This window comes from Hyperolius riggenbachi, chromosome 3 (assembly GCF_040937935.1).
Source record: "Hyperolius riggenbachi isolate aHypRig1 chromosome 3, aHypRig1.pri, whole genome shotgun sequence".
Taxonomy (NCBI): Eukaryota; Metazoa; Chordata; class Amphibia; order Anura; family Hyperoliidae; genus Hyperolius; species Hyperolius riggenbachi.
Window position 1 is genome coordinate 69,154,772 of NC_090648.1, and position 22,779 is coordinate 69,177,550.

The 22,779-nt window shown below is 44.6% G+C and overlaps 1 protein-coding gene across 7 annotated transcripts in view; it reads left to right on the forward strand.

Moving 5' to 3' along the window:
* Positions 1 to 22,779, forward strand: part of LOC137562723 (potassium channel subfamily T member 2-like) — a 413,123-nt gene that overhangs the window by 354,643 nt on the left and 35,701 nt on the right. For 5 of the 7 annotated variants that reach the window (XM_068274345.1, XM_068274350.1, XM_068274347.1 and 2 more), the window contains 4 exons: positions 2,642 to 2,776; positions 5,799 to 5,910; positions 6,027 to 6,128; positions 11,277 to 11,360. In XM_068274345.1, the coding sequence (XP_068130446.1) occupies positions 2,642 to 2,776; positions 5,799 to 5,910; positions 6,027 to 6,128; positions 11,277 to 11,360 (433 nt within the window). The remainder of the gene's footprint in view (positions 1 to 2,641; positions 2,777 to 5,798; positions 5,911 to 6,026; positions 6,129 to 11,276; positions 11,361 to 22,779) is intronic. The other 2 variants (XM_068274348.1, XM_068274349.1) reach the window with 2 other exon arrangements.

The following is a 22,779-nucleotide window of genomic DNA, read 5'->3' on the forward strand; positions in this document are numbered from 1 at the left end:
TTTTGAACTACTCGTGTATCTGTGGTCCCCACTATTGCCTTTTTTTTGTACGCTGCTCAGCACCACGGAAGATGTTGGCACTATTTATAAAAATTTTATAGTAACAAAATCAAGAAACTCAAATGGATAAAGGAAGCTGCCCTTAGGATCTGAACCACATTGCACTACGGACCTCCCAATGAGAGAATGTCCACACATCTTTGGTTCCTAGAGAGTAGAAATCATGACTTGGGTGCATCATCATTTGGGAGCAGAGCTAGTTACCTTCCCTTCCTCCGATACAGGGAACCATCCATCAGATCAGGTTTTTTTTTGTGATTACACATTTTATGGATGCGAAGATCATGATGGCCACACCTGTTTTATGACCCTTGTAAGATGGGCCCCAAGGTCATGAAGGTCACCAAGGGGAGGCAAGGGAAGGGGAGTGAACATTGGGGGGGGGGGGCCCTATCAAAGTTTCGCTGGGGGGCTCCATGAATTGTAGTTACACCACTGAACAGAGCTGCCCATCCTTTGAAACATTTTGTGGCAATGGATGATGGGTAATCTGCACAGAACAGAGGGGGCTGTAGTGCCACCAGTTATCTATGTTATGTATTACTGTGGAGAAACAAGGGCTTTATGAGCTGGTAACGGCAGCAGAGGACTTTTATCAGATAAACAGAGTGCTCAGCAATACTTCTTAACAACCTACTTGTCAAAACGTGACACTTTTGCAACGTCTGCATTGTTTGGAAACAATGTGGTCTAAGCTAAGATTCTTTCTAAGCCCCCCTCACAAAGCTCTACAGACTTCAGTGGCAGTCATGAATTCTTGTCTCATTACCTCGCGTTACATCCCGTACCTTGCCTTATTCTCCTATTATGACAGGTGCCAGGATATGTGATAGACTAGCTTGCCGCACGGATTACTCATCAGGACCCTTGAAAGGTTTCTATCTTTAACTACAATTTTAATTCCCTAAAATATACCTCATATTATTCGTTAAATCCCTTTCTGTAGCCTAGAACAATTTAAAGTGAAACTTAAATTTATTAAATTAAGAACACAAAAACTCTGCAGCACGTGGCCACATATTTACCTATCACAAAATACTTCTTGTGAAGGCACTAAATGGTGCCTTCCTACTTGGTTATTAGCACCAAGTAGGACACATCCTGACCATTTGCATTAGCCTTTCCCCCTTGTTTATAACTTTATGGTTAAATGGCCAATCATTTGGCCCATGTGTGGTCATGTGAGGTGAGCTGTCCTATAAAAAACCCAGCAATTTTGGTGTTTGTATAGTTTATTCCGGGGCTTCTTGGCTCCTGAAATGTGATAGTCTGTCTGTAATAGTCCAATAGTTAGTTAAACTAACTAATAGTAGAACAAATCGAAAGGCACCCAAAAAAAAGAAGTAAAACAATAAAAAATTATCTTCGAATATAAGTCGACCTTGTATATTAGTCAACTCCAATATTTGACCCTCTTAAAGAGACTCTGAAGTCTCTTTTCTTCCCTGCTTTTGTCATATAATCCTGTTCAGCATGAATGCCCCAAGGAAATTGCCACATCCCCGCGGCAGATGAATGATTTTTTACTGAGGAATAGCCCTGCAAAGCTCCAGGGCTCACAGGGCTTTACTTCCTTAAAGAGGCAGAAGTTTACGCTGTAGCTCTGCCTCCTCCGCAGTCAAACTCTGCTGATCGTTGCCTCTACCTGCCCCTCTCAGTCTTCTTTCACTGAGTGGGTCGGAGAGGAGGCGGAGACCCGCAGAAATTGATTGCACAGAGGCAGAGCTACAGCTCAAAGCTCTGCCTCTCCAGGGCAGCACGATCTGCGACCTGCAAAGTGGTGAAACTTTGCAGGTCGCTTTCTCTATTAAATCATTCATCTGCTGCGGGGATGTGGCAATTTCACTTGAGCATTAATGCTTAAAGGACTTACGAGGCCACATTAGGGAAAAAAAGTTAATTACCTGCTTAACCTTTTATGGCACGGAGGATGCCGTCCGCGCCCTCCGTGTCGATCCGCCGGGTCCCCCCGCTCGTCAGCCCCCCGGGGATGGCTCCCGACCCCATGGCCGGGTCGTGCTCCCCTGCCTCTCCTAAAATGGCCGCTCGCTCTGGCCGCGACTGCGCAGTCCGCATAGCTGCGAGTGCGGCTGCGCAGCTCTAGGGCCAACCTCCCCGATCCACGCTACGTAGTGAAGATACGTGTGGGCTTACCTTCCATTAATTCACTGAATGATTCAGACTTTTTATTCCATACTGCTTAGTGAATGACCATGCTTTTCACGGCCTGTAGCTGCTTCCTCAAGTCAGTAAAAAAAGTGCTGAATTTGCAGTAGATAAGAGCTTTGAGCACTTATCACATTGTGCTATATCCAATAAAAAGTCTGAATCTTTCCTTTAGTGAATTTCTAGAAGATACAGTAAGCCCACACTTATCTTCATTATTTTAATCAGTTTTTAATTGTTTTACTTCCTTTTTAGACATCTCGTATTCAACCTAAAGGTGGCCACACATGATACAATAAAATGGTCTATTTTTTAACAAAAACTTTTGGTTCTATATTAAGAATATTAAGAGATGTACAGTAGCATTGTCCACTGGGTGCTCTGTGGTCATCACAATGTCACCGTCTTTCTGCAGCCTGGATGACATGCTGCGATGTGGGGTGAGCTACGCCACGCACATGGTGGTAGTTGGAGAGGAAAGCTCCATGGTTGCTGAAGAAGATTACATGGCGGATGCACGGACCATTGTGAATGTACAGACTCTTTTCAGGTGAGACACAATTAACTCCCCAATTCCATGACATGCTAACAATTTCTTTAATTAAGGGATTCTCAAACTGGGCTGTACCGATCTCTAGGGCTACATTAACACTTGCCAAGGGGTATTCAAAGAGCCTCCTAAAATATAGACGATCTCCCAGCAGGACTGGACATAGTGTTCTTTGGACACATCCCAGATGCATTAAGTTTCTTCTGACCACCCCTACCTCCCTTTGCTCTCCCAGTTGCTGTTTTGTTCTTTTGGCACCTGTTACTCTGGTTCTGTATCCACCAAGGTGCTGACCAATTTTGTGAGGAAGCAGAAGCATCCTCTGAGACTAGAGGGCAAGGCAGAGATCAGGAGAAGCACATTCTGTAAATATCCCAGCGGTGCTATGGGGTTGCTTGACAGTGGTGGAGCTCCAGTGAGTGATGCCATGCGGCATTTTCCCACACATCTTTCTGGAACATAAATGACCCCACAGATCTGTCAGAACCACAAGTTAGGAACAAAAGTGCACCCTCCTGTGTCTCACACATCTGTCAGGAGGACAAGTGACCCCTACATCTGTCAGCAGGACAAGTTGCCTCATTATCTCTCAGTAGGAACAATTGTCTACCATTTTTGCTAGCAGTCACAAGTGCCCCAGTCCACCAATCTCTGTCTAATGCTGGGAATACACGGCTTGATTCTGAGCTGATAAGATGGTTAGATAGATCATTTCTGACATGTCCGATCACAATTCAATCGTTTTGCAGCTCGATTTGTCATTGAAGTGAATTGAAAACAGATAAGGAAAACAAGTGGAAGATAAGAGAATCGAGCGGGCAAAACGATCGGGCACAGAATCGAGTGCCATAATCGACTCGTGTATTCCCAGCATAAGTCTCTATCAGTGGTGAATGAGGAGTTCCACAAAGCTAAGGGCAGACTACAGAGGGCACGCCAATCAGGAGACACACTGCTAAAAGGGAAATTGAACAGGGAGAAAATGTGAAGGTCATGGGAGGGGGCCCAGAAAGCTAAAACACAAAACTGTAGATAGTGGAACTTGTCATATGGGAGGTGGGTAGCGATTGCTAGCAGTATGAACCCACATTGGGTTAAGAGGCACCGGGGTGTACATGAAAGTCCTTGAGCCCCTTGCAGAGTTTTGGATACACCACAAACTAAAAACATAAAAACAACCTGACTTCCTTAAAGGGAACCTGAAGCTAGAGGTATATAGAAGCTTCCATCTTTCTTTTCTTTTAAACAATGCCAGTTGCCTAGAAGTCTTGCTGATCTATTTGGCTGTAGTAGTATCTGAATTACACACCTAAAAACAAACATTCAACTGATCTTGTCAGATTCTTTTCAGAAATGTCTCCCCCCCCCCCCCCCCTTTTTTTTTCTTTTCTTTTTTTTAAATTTATTCCGCAAACAATCAGTAGCGACAATGCGCTTTAACCCAACCAAAGAAACAAGATTCATCACCACCCTCTTAATGTTGGGAAAATATTTGCATCATAGTTTGCTTATTTTAATTTTAATGTTCTGCAAAAAAAGCAAAACAAAAAAAAAACCTTACCAAACCATAACAACCATAAACTCTATATTTACAAACAGCATAAAAAACACTTTCCATCAACCACTCACACATTTGTTGGGACCCTTCATACATACCAGCCTGTTATGCCCAAGATCCCCCCATGGCGTACAACCACCCCTTCTTTTCCCACCCACATCCACAACCCTCTCACACACACATCATTCCTTGCTCACATTCTCCCCCCAACTACATAATACCGCTAACCAGAGATATTATCCCATAACTGTTTCAAAGTAGCCCATTTAGTTGTACCTTCCGTCACCTCCTCATCCCCACTCGTCCTTTCCCATACCCTGTCATTTAGAAAAGATGTGAACTCCAATCCCCACTCTCGTACAGAACAAGATTCAGCATCTTTCCACCTTCGAATAATAAGTCTTCTGGCTACACTTACTCCCATGTCCACTAATGACCATTGATGCTGACACCCACCAGTCTTTTCTTCAGCTCGAATACTGAATATTGCATTCTCATTTTCAGAAATGTCTGATCTGCATGCTTGTTCAGGGTCTATGGCTTAAAGTATTAGAGGCAATGGATCAACAGGACAGCCAGGAAACTGGTATTAAAAGGACATAAATATGGTAGCCTCCATACCCCTCTCATTTCCTTTAAAAGCTCTGTACTCCCCCCCCCCCCCTTTACCTTTAAGAGAAGTAATTCCCTAGAGGGTGGAACATAGGTGAGGAGCCTTCACTCCTTATGCCACTTTATGCTCCTTTCCTCTTAAGGAGAATAGTTCCCTTGTGGCTTGGGAGTGTGTGGAGGCCAAACAACTGGTGGGTTGTAAGTGCTGGGCAGTGTTGAGTTTAAGAGGCAACATGGCAAGGCCTGTCCAGTAAGTACATTGTACCCCCACCACCAACACCATTCCTACACTGCCTCTCTTCTGGCACCTGCAACATCTGCTACAGCCTCAAATCCACAGTATCTTCACCAGGTCCTCTTTGTCAGTCACAACCCACCTTTCCATTCAATGCTAGTCAATAACAATGTGTATCCCTCCACCTCACCACGTTTGGTTATCTAGGACTATAAGGAGAAAGACAGGGTGGTATCGCCACCTATCAAATCATTTGCAAATCACCCCACTAGCCTGTGCTGCATTTTAATATACTTAAAAGTGAGGGAGTGGAATATTTATTATTGAGCATATTATTAAAAGCAGGTCTGAACAGGACCTTGGCCCTGATCCCTATAGCAACCTCTGTGGTTGCTATGGTGATCTATACACCACTGAGAATGCAGTTTGAAAATGTTGACATTTGTCCTATGGATTCACGTGAATTGTAATTGTAGTGACAGGCCTAAAACCAACGGCCAGTCCTACGTTCTCAAGTTCTGCAGTATAATGTTTCAGCACCGGAGGCTTGATTTAATGGTGAAAATATGCTTTATTATTAGTAAGATTTACACCTCTTATTCCCTTTCCTTCTCCAGGCTATTCCCGGGATTAAACATTATTACAGAACTGACACATCCAGCGAACATGAGGTTCATGCAATTCAAGGCCAAAGATAAATACTCGGTGGTGCTGTCTAAGCTGGAGAAGGTACATCCTGTGACTGTCTTCCTGTTCACCTCTGACTGTCTCTCTGATGTCTGTCTCCTCCCTGTCTCTTCTGCTCCTCTTCCTAATCACTCCCTCAAAGCTCTGTCCTCTCGCAGAGGGAGCGTGAACGAGGATCTAACCTGGTCTTCATGTTCAGACTGCCCTTTGCTGCTGGGAAGGTCTTCAGCGTCAGCATGTTGGACACGCTTCTGTATCAGGTACTCACCATGAATCCTAGCTTTGACTGTTTCTCCACATATCCTCATCCTGTGGATACCTCTGTTGCTCCATAGAACTGTACTAATGCTTCATTCAACCCTTCCTACATCTTCCTGTATTACTTGGGCTGCCACCAGAAACTGAGGGGTTATCTAACGTCCCAAATCATGGAATCTAGGTGTGACCAGGGACGGCCCTACCATGAAGCAGACTGAATCCTGTGATTAAGGGCAGCAGACTGTAGGGGGCAGCAACAGCAACCTGCTCTGCTGCTTCTGCCTGACTCATGGGGTACAGAGCTTGCCTGTTGGGAGTCTGTGTGTACTGGTATGGCCCTAATTAATTGTGCACTACTCTCTGCTAGCTCCGCCTCCTCACCAGGTGCTGTTCTGCCCTTTGGTTTCCCTGTCAGCATCCAGCCCAAATCAGGAAAAAGGGGTGTATCTATCTATCTATCTATCTATCTATCTATCTCTGTGTATCTAAAACTCTATCCCCCCTCGCATACCCCTTGCGCAGCCTGGCCAATCGCCGCCAGGCTGCGCTATGGGGTGGATCAGAACTCCCTGTGACGTCACGACGTCGACGCCATGGCGGCGGGGGAAGCCCTCAAGGAAATACCGTTCAGAACGGGAATTCCTTATGGGCAAGTGGCGCCGGCGGCGATCTTACGCTACGGGGGGACGCCGCAGGGAGGGGGGAAGCATGTAGCTAGCGCTAGGCTAGCTACATGCTAAAAAAAAGGTGAAAAAAACCCTCCCGTGGCCGCGCAGCCGCGCGAATCATACCGCCAGGAAGGTTAAGCCATTGCTAAACGCTTTTCTAAATGAAACTGAGCAGTAAAGCGTTTGGCAACGGTTTGCATCAGTTCCCATCGTTCCCCATGGGGTGGGCTCCCTCCGTAACCCTACTGTCTGTATGGGTGCCTTTATCTTCTCTGTCCCTGTGCCGCAGAACTGCGGGTTGAAGTAGCCACGGTCATGTTTCCAGGGGCGTAACTAGGTAATAAAGAGCCTAAAAACAGCATCCTTTCTCACGTACATGTGTTATGGTTGCCTGTGGTTTTATTTTAAATATCTCTTCTTATTCCATTACATATCACATCTCCTAGCTGGGAGATGTAACCCCATCAGTTAACAACATCTATCTGCACGTATTGCCAATGAGGCAGCTGGGGACACCTGATATCACTGCGGCTACTGCACAGGGTCAGAGAAAATGGAGGTTTCTATATAGGGGTGGGGGGTGTTGGGGGCTACTGAGCATCCCCCCTTAGGAAAGTAAATGCACGCTGCGCCCCCAAAGGCCCACACAGTGTATGAACCTGCCTTAGGGAGAGGTTTGCTTAGGAACTGTGCTGCATTTAGAAGCACACCGGTGATCATTATCCTTACTTGAGGACCGTAGTGTTAAACCCCCCTAAAGACCACGCCATTTTTACCTAAATAGGCCACTGCAGCTCTAAGGCCTCGCTGCAGGGCGGTCCAACTCAGCACACAAGTGACCCCCCCCCCTCTTTTCTCTCTGTTGGTGGGGTCTGATTGCCCCCCCCCCCCCCAAATGTTTATTTATTTTTTTATAAATATGTTTTATTATTTTTCTAATAAATGTGTTTTTTTTCTGTAGCTCCCTGCCTCCCCCGCCAGCCAATCACTGGGATCAGCTTCAGCCTATGACAGCGGATCACCCCCGAGCCAATGGAGGGGACAGCTGTTTTACACGGCTGTCCCCAGTATAGCACTGCCTTAGATCGCAGCGCTGTACTAAGTTATTAGATGGCGGTTTCGCCGTCTAACAGTCTACTAGCGGCGATCGCCACTGGGAGACTGAAGGCGGGGATGAACGCGCATTAGTGCGCGCGATCCCCTGCACAACACTCCCCAAGGACTTTACGCTGATCGACGTTAGGTGGTCCTGGGGGAGCCACCATGTTCAAAGTGATTAAACACCTCCCCTTTACAGTGCAGCCATGGCCTTCATGCCTCACTATCAGCAGCATGTGTCTCCAGCAGTGGAGGAAGAAGGGGCTTTCTGCTCTCTCTCTCTCTCTCCTCTGCTGAGCTGAGCTGCACTTATATGCGGACAGAGATCATCAGGCTACGTTTCCACTAGTGTGGTGCGATTCCGTTGCGGAAAACACATAAAGGGATTCACATATGGATTGTTTGCGAATTTTAACGTGAAAACGCATGCTTTTCCTGTATCTTTGTAAGTATGCGAATTTAACCATGTGTGCCTGTGTGCTTTTACATTAATTTTACATGAAAATGTATGTCGCATGGAAAATTTGCATAGCGAAAACACAACGATTTTCCTATTAATTACATTACAGGCGGATTGCACACTAGCCTTGCGGTGTGTGAATTCTGATGGCTCTGCTGTGCAGATTTTTTCTGCACAGTCCACCGCACAGATTTCCTGACAAGTGGAAACAGGCCCATTGACTATTATTGGGTATGGGAATCGCGTACGTTAAAAAGGGGCGCTGGGAAAAAAGGGCGCGGGGTTTTAAACGATAAGCATGGATAACGTTTAAAAATGAATTGTACTGTATTTCGTTTAAAATTAATGTTTTATAAAGTTATAAATCATTAAATAATGTGCATGAAATCGGCAATTGTAAAAACGTTAATCTTCCGTTTAAATAGTGAAACGTATAATAACGTTTAAAAAAAAAAATTAGTAAGTAACCCTCCCTGTACCTACCCCTAACCCCCCTGTTGGTGCCTAAACCTAAGACCCCCCTGTTGGTGCCTAAACCTAAGACCCCCCTGTTGGTGCCTAAACCTAAGACCCCCCTGTTGGTGCCTAAACCTAAGAGCCCTCTGTTGGTGCCTAAACCTAAGACCCCCCTGTTGGTGCCTAAACCTAAAACCCCCCTGTTGGTGCCTAAACCTAAGAGCCCTCTGTTGGTGCCTAAACCTAAGACCCTCCTGTTGGTGCCTAAACCTAAGACCCCCTGTTGGTGCCTAAACCTAAGACCCCCCTGTTGGTGCCTAAACCTAAGACCCCCCTGTGGGTGCCTAAACCTAAGACCCCCCCTGATGGTGCCTAAACCTAAGACCATCCTTAGAGATCTCTGTATTGTGTGTAGAATAATGTTTTAAAAACAGTAAGGGCTAAAATATAGTACAATTTACGTTACGTACTGATCGCTTTGTTTCGTGAATAATAATGTTTTACAAACACTAAGGGATAACTTTTAAAATAATGTTTTATTGAAATAGGAAACGTAAATCATCACAAGCAGTTATAAAACATGAAAAATCTTCGGGCGCCGTTGGTAAACGTTATTATTCTCGGGCGCCCTTTTTTCCTGTTCGGCGCCCAGTAAACCATAATTATTATGGGAGTGAATGGCGGCGCCCGATTTGTCCACTAGCCACCTGCGCCCTTTTTTACTGTTTCCATGGGAATCTGCCTACAGAAAACGCATGCAGATTCGCTCTAGCCCTTAGACTTTTGGTCTGCTCACTTCTCTGTGGCTGCTGGGCAGCAGTCTAACAAAAGAGCGAAACGCACAACCTGACCACAAGGTGGTGCAGAAAGCACATGCCTAGGGCCTGTGCAAGGAATGGCTTCGGATGCTCCACGGAGATGCTAGCATCTGATTTCCAGCTAGCAGGTGGAGCAACATTGCCTCCATCACTATTTACTACTACAGCAAAGTTCCCGATATCCGGCATCGGCGGGAGTCGCCTGATGCTGGATACAACTGGCCTAAAAAGCACAACCGCCCCTCCCCCGCACAGCAATAAATGCAGCAGAGTTCTTGATGGACTTTAGTGGGGCTAAACGGTTGGCAGGGAGGCCGCAGAGCAGAGACTTGCAATAGACTAGACCAGTTTTGGCTAACCTCAGCACTTCAGCTGTGGCGGAACTACAAGTCCCATGAGGCATCGCAATACTCTGACAGCTCTAAGCATTACTTGGGGAGGCAGAGGCATGATGGGATTTGTAGTTTTGTCACAGCTGGAGTGCCAAGGTTAGCCATGACTGGTCTAGACATAAGATAATCAGGACATGCACCAGAAGTTTGGTACTGTCCTGTGTAAGATGTTTTTTTCGTGGAGCCGACAAGAGGAGGATAGTTTGATGTGTGGCTTGAATGAGAGACTTGAGTCCAGTATTACCCCTACGCAGCGAGCCTGGAGGAGGGGGGTGATTGAAGTGCCATCAACAGAGATTGATAATTTACTTGCGTGACTTCCATATGTCCACAAAACACAGAAATCGCAACCAGTGGTAAACAGCCCTCATTCTCACTCTATCTATGCAATTCATCTTCCAAAGTTTGCTTTTGCACAGTGCAGGATCACCTAAAAGGCAATCTAGGCAGGTGAGGTGCCTGGGGCCTAGTGGCTGTCAATGGAGGCCCCAGGAGGAGGAGCTGCCACTTTTCTTGACCTCTTTCTCACCTTAACTTACCAAAAGGAGGAGCCAAAGCTACTACAGTACTTGACTAGGGCCCCATTTCACCTTAAAGGGACACTTAAGTCAAAAAAAAAAAAAGTTTTACTCACCTGGGGATTCTAATAGCCCCCTGCAGCTGTCCGGTGCCCTCGCCGTCTCCCTCCGATCCTCCTGGCCCCGCCGGCAGCCACTTCCTGTTTCGGTGACAGGAGCTGACAGGCTGGGGACGCGAGTGATTCTTCGCGTTCCTGGCCACAATAGCGCCATCTATGCTGCTATAGCATATATCATATACCATATAGCAGCATAGAGGGTGCTAATGTGTCTGGGAACGCAAAGAATCACTCGCGTCCCCAGCCTGTCAGCTCCTGTCACCGAAACAGGAAGTGGCTGCCGGCGGGACCAGGAGGATCGGAGGAGACGGCGAGGGCACCGGACAGCTGCAGGGGGCAATTGGAAGCCCTAGGGAAGTAAAACTCATTTTTTTTTTGTTTGACTTAAGTGTCCCTTTAATGCATCTCTGTTTTGCAGGGTCTCAGGTTTTTATCCAACCACCCAAGTCCCCTGTAAAGTTCCCCTCCATATTTTTCTGTTGGCAGTCCTGATATAACCCTTCTCTGTTACTTCTCCTATGACTACTCCTGTGACACCTTTTCTGTATTAACCCTGTTGATTTTCCTGTAGTATCCTCCTATAACCCTGATCTTGCTCCCTCTCTTCCCTATATGACACAGTCCTTTGTTAAGGATTACATGATCTCCATCACCCGTCTGTTACTGGGTCTGGACTCAATGCCCGGTTCTGGATTCCTGTGTGCTGTAAGTTCATTTCCTGGTCTTTTAATGTTTCCACAAAGTGTACAAATTATACAAATGAATCAAAGTGGTTGTGCCCTGTAGTGGATCCCTTAGCATGTGAATCCAGTTATATAATCTGAAATTGAAGTGTTTAATAAAGGCACAGATAGATTTTCATACCCTGAAAAATCTATTCTTCTGTCTTATCCAGCCACAGGAAATGTGCAGTTCAGACTAATAAGTATTGGAATCTTCTGCTTTACTTCCTGACTTGATTGCTCCTTACCCCTCTTTTCTGATGACTCATAGGGCTCGATTCACAAAGCGGTGATAACCCAGTTAGAGACTTTAGGCATGATAACCATTGCACCACGCCGGTGAAAAGCCAGTTTAGGCGTGATAAGTTTAGGCGTGATAAGTTTAGGTGTGATAAGTTTAGGCATGCTAAGTTTAGATAAGTTTAGTTCGCTTGCAAAGTCCCGCACGCAAAGCAGCGCTATTAAACTTTATACGAAGTGCACCAGACTTTGCTAGCGTAAAACTTTTGATCAGCTGCGCACTGCGGTGCTAAAGCAGTTGGCGCTTAAACTTATCGGCCTCGATTCACAAAGCGGTGATAACCCAGTTATCACGCCTAAAAGACTTTAGGCGTGATGACCTTTTCACCACTGAGTTATCACCGATTTTTCCTGCTCTTCGCGCGAAGTTACCGCGCGTAAGCGCGTTCGCGCGTACGCGCGTGAGAGCGCGCGCAAAGTCCCATAGGGCTTAATGGGAGCTTCGCGCGAAGCGTCGGGTGTTGCGCGCGCACTTACGCGCGTACGCGCGTACGCGCGTACGCGCGGCAACTTCGCGCGAGTTTCTTCTTATCATGCCTAAAGTGACTTTAGGCGTGATAAGGGCCTTTTCACCATGGTGCTAACACTTTGCACCGCTTTGTGAATCGAGCCCATCATGCCTAAACTTATCACACCTAAACTTATCATGCCTAAACTTATCACACCTAAACTTATCACACCTAAACTTATCATGCCTAAACTGAGTTTAGGCATGATAAAGGACTTTTCACCAGCGTGCAAACTGTTAGCACCGCTTTGTGAATCAAGCCCCTAGGGCTCGATTCACAAAGCGGTGCTAACCCAGTTAGCATGCCTAAAAGACTTTAGGCATGATAACCATTGCACCATGCTGGTGAAAAGCCAGTTTAGGCGTGATAAGTTTAGGTGTGATAAGTTTAGGTGTGATAAGTTTAGGCATGCTAAGTTTAGATAAGTTTAGATCGCTTGCAAAGTCCCGCACGCAAAGCAGCGCCATTAAACTTTATACAAAGTGCACCAGTCTTTGCTAGCGTAAAACTTTTGATCAGCTGTGCACTGCGGTGCTAACGCAGTTGGCGCTTAAACTTAGCATGCCTAAACTTATCACACCTAAACTTATCATGCCTAAACTTATCACACCTAAACTTATCACACCTAAACTTATCATGCCTAAACTGAGTTTAGGCATGATAAAGGGCTTTTCACCATGGTGCTAACACTTTGCACCGCTTTGTGAATCGAGCCCATAGGGCCTGATTCACAAAGCAGTGCTAACAGTTAGCACCCTGGTGAAAAGCCCTTTATCACGCCTAAACTCAGTTTAGGCATGATAAGTTTAGGTGTGATAAGTTTAGGTGTGATAAGTTTAGGCATGATAAGTTTAGGTGTGATAAGTTTAGGCATGATAAGTTTAAGCACCAACTGCGTTAGCACCGCAGTGCACAGCTGATCAAAAGTTTTGCGCTAGCAAAGTCTGGTGCACTTTGCATTGAATTTAATGGCGCTGCATTGCGTGCGGGACTTTGCACGCTATCTACACTTATCTAAACTTAGCATGCCTAAACTTATCACACCTAAACTTATCACACCTAAACTTATCACGCCTAAACTGGCTTTTCACCAGTGTGGTGCAAAGGTTATCATGCCTAAAGTCTTTTAGGCGTGATAACTGAGTTATCACCGCTTTGTGAATCAGGCTCATGCTGTCAGGTCTCTGAATGTAGGAGAGAAGACAGCATGGGCTCGATTCACAAAGCGGTGCTAACCCAGTTAGCATGCCTAAAATACTTTAGGCGTGATAACCATTGCACCATGCTGGTGAAAAGCCAGTTTAGGCATGATAAGTTTAGCTGTGATAAGTTTAGGTGTGATAAGTTTAGGCATGTTAAGTTTAGATAAGTTTAGATCGCTTGCAAAGTCCCGCACGCAAAGCAGCGCCATTAAACTTTATACGAAGTGCACCAGACTTTGCTAGCGTAAAACTTTTGATCAGCTGTGCACTGCGGTGCTAACGTAGTTGGCGCTTAAACTTATCATGCCTAAACTTATCACACCTAAACTTATCATGCCTAAACTTATCACACCTAAACTTATCACACCTAAACTTATCATGCCTAAACTGAGTTTAGGCATGATAAAGGGCTTTTCACCAGCGTGCTAACTGTTAGCACCGCTTTGTGAATCAAGCCCCATGAGTCATCAGTAGAGAGGGGGAGGAGTCACTTGACCACTTACTTGGAAGTCAATATAAACAAGCTTGAGTGAGTTGCAGGAGGAAAAATCTTTGCTAATATTAATCAGGATACAACAGTGAATTTATATGTAAGGAACCACTACAGTGTCAATCTAATATGTTCATTGAAATTTATTTTTTCAAGATTTGTGCTGTTATTTCCATTGTTCTCACTAGTTAATGTTTTATTTGAATACTCCTGTTATTACACTCCTCTTTCTTTTTTTCATTCGAGCCCTAATTTCCTGCTAGCATTACGATAATAGCTCCTCTCCACTAGGGATGAGCTGGGGAAATTCCCAAACTTGAATTTGGGGCAAATTAGCCCATTTCGCTTTTTTGTGGTACTGAAGTGTATTTCGCGTTATAATTCACATTTAACATTTCTGCAAACTCACCGGCAGGTTTTGGGGTGAAATTGTAATATCGCAGACTTTAGCAGTTAATAGCAAAGACCCGTAAATGTTAGAATATGCTATCGGTAGTTATGTGAAAGTGAACAGTGGGAACAAGGGGAAGAATGTGAAGGATTGCGGAATAGCCGCCGCGTGCTCTGACGGCGTGGCGGCTACTTCCGCGTCCAGTCCGGTGGTTTACGCGCGGTGACATGTGTCTGATCTGGTTCAGCCTTCCTGTGCACATAGGCTGAGGAATACACGCGCGTGGCTAGACAGAAGCTTTATGGGAAGCAGAGACGGATCAGCTGACTCCTTTGGTCTGCTGATCCCAGAATGTATGCGGATTGGCTGGAAGGGACTGGGCGGCGCTGATCAGCGCTGCACTATATAACCACTCGTCCCTCAGTCTCACGTTGTCTGCTGTTGCGAATGCTTTATGTGTTAGCACACAGACCTCAGTCAGATCATACAGTGTGTTAGAACCAGGAGGACCTGGGAATTCACACTGAGCTAGATTATTCTCGTATGTTATGCTATAGACTAGTTCCAGGGTGTTGTGACTACGGACCTCACACCCAAGCCTAGGATACTGTGTCAATGCTATGTTATGCTATAGACTAGTTCCAGGGTGTTGTGACTACGGACCTCACACCCAAGCCTAGGATACTGTGTCAATGCTATGTTATGCTATAGACTAGTTCCAATGTGTTGTGACTACGGACCTCACACCCAAGCCTAGGATACTGTGTCAATGCTATGTTATGCTATAGACTAGTTCCAATGTGTTGTGACTACGGACCTCACACCCAAGCCTAGGATACTGTGTCAATGCTTTGTTATGCTATAGACTAGTTCCAGGGTGTTGTGACTACGGACCTCACACCCAAGCCTAGGATACTGTGTCAATGCTATGTCATGCTATAGACTAGTTCCAGGGTGTTGTGACTACGGACCTCACACCCAAGCCTAGGATACTGTGTCAATGCTATGTCATGCTATAGACTAGTTCCAGGGTGTTGTGACTACGGACCTCACACCCAAGCCTAGGATACTGTGTCAATGCTATGTTATGCTATAGACTAGTTCCAGGGTGTTGTGACTACGGACCTCACACCCAAGCCTAGGATACTGTGTCAATGCTATGTTATGCTATAGACTAGTTCCAGGGTGTTGTGACTACGGACCTCACTCCCAAGACTAGCACTGAATACTTGTATTACCTTAGCCCGTTTCAGGGGTGTAGAGAGCTAGGATCTCACATCCAGTTAGGGCAAGTCTGTTCATCTTAGCAGCAGGGCATCCTGCAACCTAGCCTAGGCCCCTCTCCTAGGGAGCCTTTAGGCTATAGGGATTCACCCACAGTCTGGGGTGAATTCCTTTCTTCTTCTAACCTTCAGCTCCTCTGGTGGTTCTCACACAAAGTGCTACTGTTACACCAAACACTCATATCTCAGGTGTCCAGAGGTTAGACATACCTGGATTATTGGTGATTCTGCAGATCATCCATAATCTGGTGTATATCTGCATTGCTGGTGATTCTGCAGATCACCAATAATCAGATTCTCTCTGCGTGTTGACACCATTCGTTACAAAGAAATTCTAGTTTTTGAGAAAATCAATTTTAACTGTACAAAAGGAAATTTTTTTTACCAAATGTGATTAACCATTTCAGCCCGTGAGGATTTTTCATCTTATGCATCAGAGCAATTTTCACCTCCCATTTATTCGCTAATAACTTTATCACTACTTATCACAATTTATTGATCTATATCTTGTTTTTTCCGCCACTAATTAGGCTTTCTTTGGGTGGTACATTTTGCTAAGAATTATTTTTGTATAAATGCATTTTAACAGGATTAATAAGAAAAAAATTGAAAAAAATCATTATTTCTCAGTTTTTAGCCATTATAGCTTTAAAATAATCCACGCTACCACAATTAAAACCTATGTATTTTATTTGCCCATTTGTCTCGGTTATGACACCATTTACATTTTGTCCCTATCACAATGTATGGTGCCAATATTTTATTTGGAAATAAAGGTGCATTTTTTCCGTTTTGCATCCATCACTATTTACAAGCTTATAATTTAAATTTTTTTTTGTAGTATACCCCCTTCAAATGCATATTTAAAAAGTTCAGACCCTTACGTAACTACTTACGTCTTTTTTTTTTTTTAATTGTAATTTTTTTTCCATTAAAAATTTTATTTGGGTAATATTTTGGTGTGGGAAATAAACAGTTAATTTTTAATGTTATTATATGTGTAAATTGTAATGTAAAAGATATGTAGATGTAGTTTTACTATTTGGCCACAAGATGGCCACCTTGAGTTTCTTTTTCCTCCTTGTGCTTCTTGCTAACCCAAAGCACAAGGGTGACGTGGGAAATTTTACGTGCAGAAAGACTGAAGCCTCTTGTAAGAGCGCTTTGGTTTTTCTGCTGGGGACACAGATCAGTGATCGGGAACCATGTTCCCGTTCACTGATCCCAGGGCTACCGGGGGACAGCACGGGGGCGTGCCCGCGATCGCACGTGGGAGCGCGCCGAAGTGCAGCAGAGCAGCCGCCCGGACGTGAGCTTCACGTCCGGTCGGCAGAAATGGTTAAATGACAGATAATGTATCTCCCCATCAGTATTGAAAAGCAACCTATATTCCCAGAAACAGCAGTGGATTTCCTGCTGGGGTTTCCTGTGGGTCAGTACGCTGTTACCGCTTATCGTTACGGTGTCCGCTTTTGCTAGGGATCACCCTTGTTCCCACTGTTCTCTTAAACATACATTGCAAATTCGGTGGTTCTAGATATTAACCGTTTGCGGATTCAGCGTAATTGACTGTTTTGGTGAAAATTGGCGGTACCACCTGAGGTTCCAGGAAAGTCACGGGAGAAAGACAGAGGCGGTTTAGCTCATCCCTGCTCTCTTCTAGTCAAATGTAATTCCTATCTGAAGCTGATTCAAACACTTTGATCCAGGGGTGTAACTACAAAGTATGCCCCTCCCCCCAGCAAAACTTTGATTGGACTCCCCAATGCTCACACCCCTTCCCTTGCCTCCCCTTGGTGACCCTCACAGCCTTGCAAGATGCATAAAGCAAGTGTGGCCATCCTACTCTTCATACCCATAACCAGTGTAGCCACGACAACACCTGATGTGAAGGATGGGAAGTTTATTGGGGGCAGGGAAGATTAGTAGTTGGGGACTCTCACAGCTCTGGGCCATCCTGCAGTTGCAGGAGCTGCTCTCCTGCAGTTACACCCCTGCTTTGATCCATCAGTGATCCACTAACCCACATTAAGCTTTCTCAAAGTTTATCAGTCAAAACTGGGATCAGGAAAGGCAGTATTAATTGGGAGGGGGAGGGGGGGGGGGAGAAGGGGTGGGGTTCCATGGCCACATGGCTTTTCCTGCATTGAGTGGCACAAAGCTAGCAGGGGCAGGAGACTGTTCCATTCTCCATCAGGTTTTTGCTGAGATGTAATCAACATCCAGTGGTGTAAGGTAGTAAAACAATTTCCCATAGGAGAGTCACTGAATATTTGTCAGACCTGAAAGTTATAACTCGAGGTTCCATCAACACATATGATTGAGACAAACTATAAAATGATGTTAGCCGCTTCGGGACCACCGCTAGTTAAAATTGAATAACAAGGGTCATAGAGGCGCCAAACAAGTATAAAATGGGTTAAAAACCGTCTAAAAGGAGGGAAATGGGTGGATTCACCTTCCCCAGATAAACAACTGACCAGGCTAATTCAGCCGTAAGATCTATAAATGTATTTATTTAAAACAATTCTCCAATAGTGATGCAATGCGTTTTCACAGGCCAACATCCCGCTTCATCAGGCAATATAACAAGGAGAACACTGGAGGAAAAAAAGGAGGGAGAGATAAAAGAGACAAAGAGAAGGAGGGAAAACAAAAAAAGACAAAATTGATACTAGAAGGTGCTCACAACTTCAACAACACTTGTCATATTCTGAAACAAATATCATCGTAAAATATCTTATTATGATCTTAACAGAAATGAAATTGAAACACAACAATATTGTTTAGATCAGTTAAAACTACGCCACACTTGTGAGTGCCTATGCCTGGTGCGGCAAAGTTTTTACGCTGGTGGCTCACATGCATGGGACACAATCACACGTCCTCTCCTGCACAAAACTCATCTGTCTAAAGATATCTGAGTTCCGTACCTCGGTCAGGAGCCATTTTAATTGGCTTCTGATCACTGTGAGCCAATCACAGTGATCGGAAAGAAAGAAAAAAAAATGAAAAAAAGGGCTCTGGTCCTTAAGGGGCTAGAGCAGGTTGGCCCGAAATGAGTTAAGGTGGTATTTTACATATCGCACAGAGGACAGTGATTTTTTTCTCAGGAATGGAATGTTTTAGAGGGTGGAACTTTTTAGGTACCAGAATTTGAAAAGGAAGTTCTTAAACACCCTAGTGAGAGAACACTTAGTTAAAAAAAAATGGACCATTACACTCTCAATTTAGGGTGGTAACACATATTTTTACCACAGCCAATCAGACAATCGTAGCTTCTTGTAAACAAAGTAGTATACACTTTAAACAGGCCAAAAACTGAATAGGCCTGCAAATTGTCTTTAAAAAACAACAAAACAAAACAAGGGATATGCTCATATTAGAAATGTTGTGGACACATTTGTTCCACAGTTACTTTCAAACTGATCATTACAGAACACTCCTTGCTTTATACCGCAAATACTGTTCTCAGGGACAGCCATGCTTCCCTGTGTTGGCTTCTGTTAACTGTGACTCTCTGAGACTCTCATTGCCAGTTTCCTATATAAAATAAGTAATCCAGCTGTGGAGAATACTAAACTTAATTAAGCATCAATTCTCCTGGAGCCTTGCAGATGGGATCTCAGCCACTGTCATTCCAACAGTACGTATTTGTAATATCACAGATATCACCAATGAAAGAACTAGAGTTTTAGATTAGAATTATTTTATATAAAAATGTATTTTTTAGTCACTGCATATACAAAGAATATACAAAAAGTACAATAAACGGTTATAATCGACATTGGGATAAAAGTCTCTAACATGATAGATAAACAGCATTGGTCATCTGAGTACATAAAGTTAAAGTCATACTTCACCATCTCTTGTTAAAGGGAGCCATGAAAGAGAACCTGAGGTGGGTTCTAATAATCCAATTAGCACACAGAGGCTGGGTCTGCATATAATGCCCAGCCTCTGTTGCTATACTGTTTCCCCCCAGGCCTCCCCCCCCCCTGCGCTCTGCTATCCCCCCTAGATCACACACCTGTGTAAGCGATATCGCTAGCAGGCTGTTTACATCTGCATTGCCATTTAGCGCCGCTCCCCCGCCTCCTCTATGTCGCCGCTCCCCGCTTGCGTCCCTTCATTCTCCGCTGATTGGAGGGAAGGGACGCAGGCGGGGAGTGGTGATATAGAGGAGGTGGTGGAGCGGCAAGAGTGACAGTAAAAATGTAAACAGCCTGCTAGCGATGTCGCTAGCAGGCTGTGTGATTTATGGGGGACAGCAGAGCATAGGGGGCCTGGGGGGAAACAGTATAGCAACAGAGTGCTAATGTCAGAATAGCAGCAGAGTGCCAGCCTCTGTGTGCTAATAGGATTATTAAAACCCACCTCGGGTTCTCTTTTAAGCTGGGTCTACACGTAGCGATCCGTCGGCTCGGTTAGCCGCTGGATCGCCTCTGCCGCATCCCCGTGCGTACCCGCCGCGTCTCTGCTCGCCCCGCGTGTGTCAGATTCGATCCCTCCTTGTCCCCGCCGGCGCCGCTTATCTTACGCTCGAGTCCCTGCCTTTGTCCGCTCGTGGGGAACGAGCAGGGAATCGGCGGCGGCGAGATCGGACCTGTCGGATCTTATCAATTGAGCCGCATCAGCGGCTCGATTGATAAGTCACATCGCAGTCACATCGCTCCGTGTAGACGGGGCTTAAGGTGTAGGATGTTTTTATAAGTGTGTCCTACTACTGAACTTTCTTCTGAGCCCATATTTATGCACTCTTGGTACATGAGAATCACATGAATCAGTGTATTTATATATATGTATATTGGGAAGAGATGTGTTGGCATGTCCCATGTAGGTGCGAGACAGCGCAAAACAGCACAGGGAAATTTTGGCGCACCATGCCCAGCCATAGGCCATAGGCTATAGCGGCGCTCAGACTGTAATTTGGGCGCAGTCAAAAGATGGAGCCCATATTACTTTAAAAACAGCAAATTAAATTTTCCCCCTCAGTCCATGGCGGTCTGGAGGGGAGATAGTAATTACCGACTTTTGCAGGAGCAGGGTGAGAAGTTTTTCAGCTTTGCCCTGCACCCAAATTTCCTGGCGCCATCATGTATGCTGTAGGTGTACCCGCTGTATTCTACACGTTACTCTTGTAAAAAAAAATGTATTAAGAAGACTAACATCTGCTTTATTTCATAGCAAGAACACAAACTATTACTTAAGTTCACACCAAGAAGGCAAAGTGTTTTATCAGTTCAAGACCACAATGGATATACAGGATCTTCTCAAAAAATTAGCATATGGTGATAAAGTTCATTATTTTCTGTAATATACTGATAAACATTAGACTTTCATATATTTTAGATTCATTACACACAACTGAAGTAGTTTGAGCTTTTTTATTGTTTTAATATTGATGATTTTGGCATACAGCTCATGAAAACCCCAAATTCCTATCTCAAAAAATTAGCATATTTCATCCGACCAATAAAAGAAAAGTGTTTTTAAAACAAAAAAGTCAACCTTCAAATAATTATGTTCAGTTATGCACTCAATACTTGGTCAGGAATCCTTTTGCAGAAATGACTGCTTCAATGCGGCGTGGCATGGAGGCAATCAGCTTGTGGCACTGCTCAGGTGTCATGGAGGCCCAGGATGCTTCGATAGCGGCCTTAAGCTCATCCAGAGTGTTGGGTCTTGCGTCTCTCAACTTTCTCTTCACAATATCCCACAGATTCTCTATGGGGTTCAGGTCAGGAGAGTTGGCAGGCCAATTGAGCACAGTAATAACATGGTCAGTAAAGCATTTACCAGTGGTTTTGGCACTGTGAGCAGGTGCCAGGCCGTGGTAAAAAAATGAAATCTTCATCTCCATAAAGCTTTTCAGCAGATGGAAGCATGAACCCACTTTTGAACCAGAAACAGCGGCAGAGGCGCCTGACCTGGGCTACAGAGAAGCAGCACTGGACTGTTGCTCAGTGGTCCAAAGTACTTTTTTCGGATGAAAGCAACTTTTACATGTCATTCGGAAATCAAGGTGCCAGAGTCTGGAGGAAGACTGGGGAGAGGGAAATGCCAAAATACCTGAAGTCCAGTCTCAAGTACCCACAGTCAATGATGGTCTGGGGTGCCATGTCAGCTGCTGCTTGTGTTGGTCCACTGTGTTTTATCAAGGGCAGGGTCAATGCAGCTAGCTATCAGGAGATTTTGGAGCACTCCATGCTTCCATCTGCTGAAAAGCTTTATGGAGATGAAGATTTCATTTTTCAGCACGACCTGGCACCTGCTCACAGTGCCAAAACCACTGGTAAATGGTTTACTGACCATGGTATTACTGTGCTCAAGTGGCCTGCCAACTCTCCTGACCTGAACCCCATAGAGAATCTGTGGGACATTGTGAAGAGAAAGTTGAGAGACGCAAGACCCAACACTCTGGATGAGCTTAAGGCCGCTATCGAAGCATCCTGGGCCTCCATAACACCTGAGCAGTGCCACAGGCTGATTGCCTCCATGCCACGCCGCATTGAAGCAGTCATTTCTGCAAAAGGATTCCCGACCAAGTATTGAGTGCATAACTGAACATAATTATTTGAAGGTTGACTTTTTTTGTTTTAAAAACACTTTTCTTTTATTGGTCGGATGAAATATGCTAATTTTTTGAGATAGGAATTTTTGGTTTTCATGAGCTGTATGCCAAAATCATCAATATTAAAACAATAAAAAGGCTTGAACTACTTCAGTTGTGTGTAATGAATCTAAAATATATGAAAGTCTAATGTTTATCAGTACATAACAGAAAATAATGAACTTTATCACAATATGCTAATTTTTTGAGAAGATCCTGTATACTTGTCCTAATTATGACTACTGTAGGACTATTAGATACATACTTCAAATTATATTAGGATGCAAACAGTTACATGTGTTATACAGTATTTTTTCCTAATTATAATTCTTACAGCTACTTGAGATTACCTAAAAAACAATAACAACTTGTTCATAAAGATATATTTCTGACAACATGCCCCCCCCCCCCTCCTTTCTATCAACCCCTTTTTATACCATGATATATATTTAGCTCTTAGACATATAAGTTTGATGTTTATAAATGTTGAGCGCTTGGATACAGAACTCGCAGCAAATTGCTATGGGAACACAACTTACAAAAGGTCAACCATGTTGTACGTGCTCTTACACAATGAATGTAGGATACTGATGCCCTAGTTTTAGAACAATTAC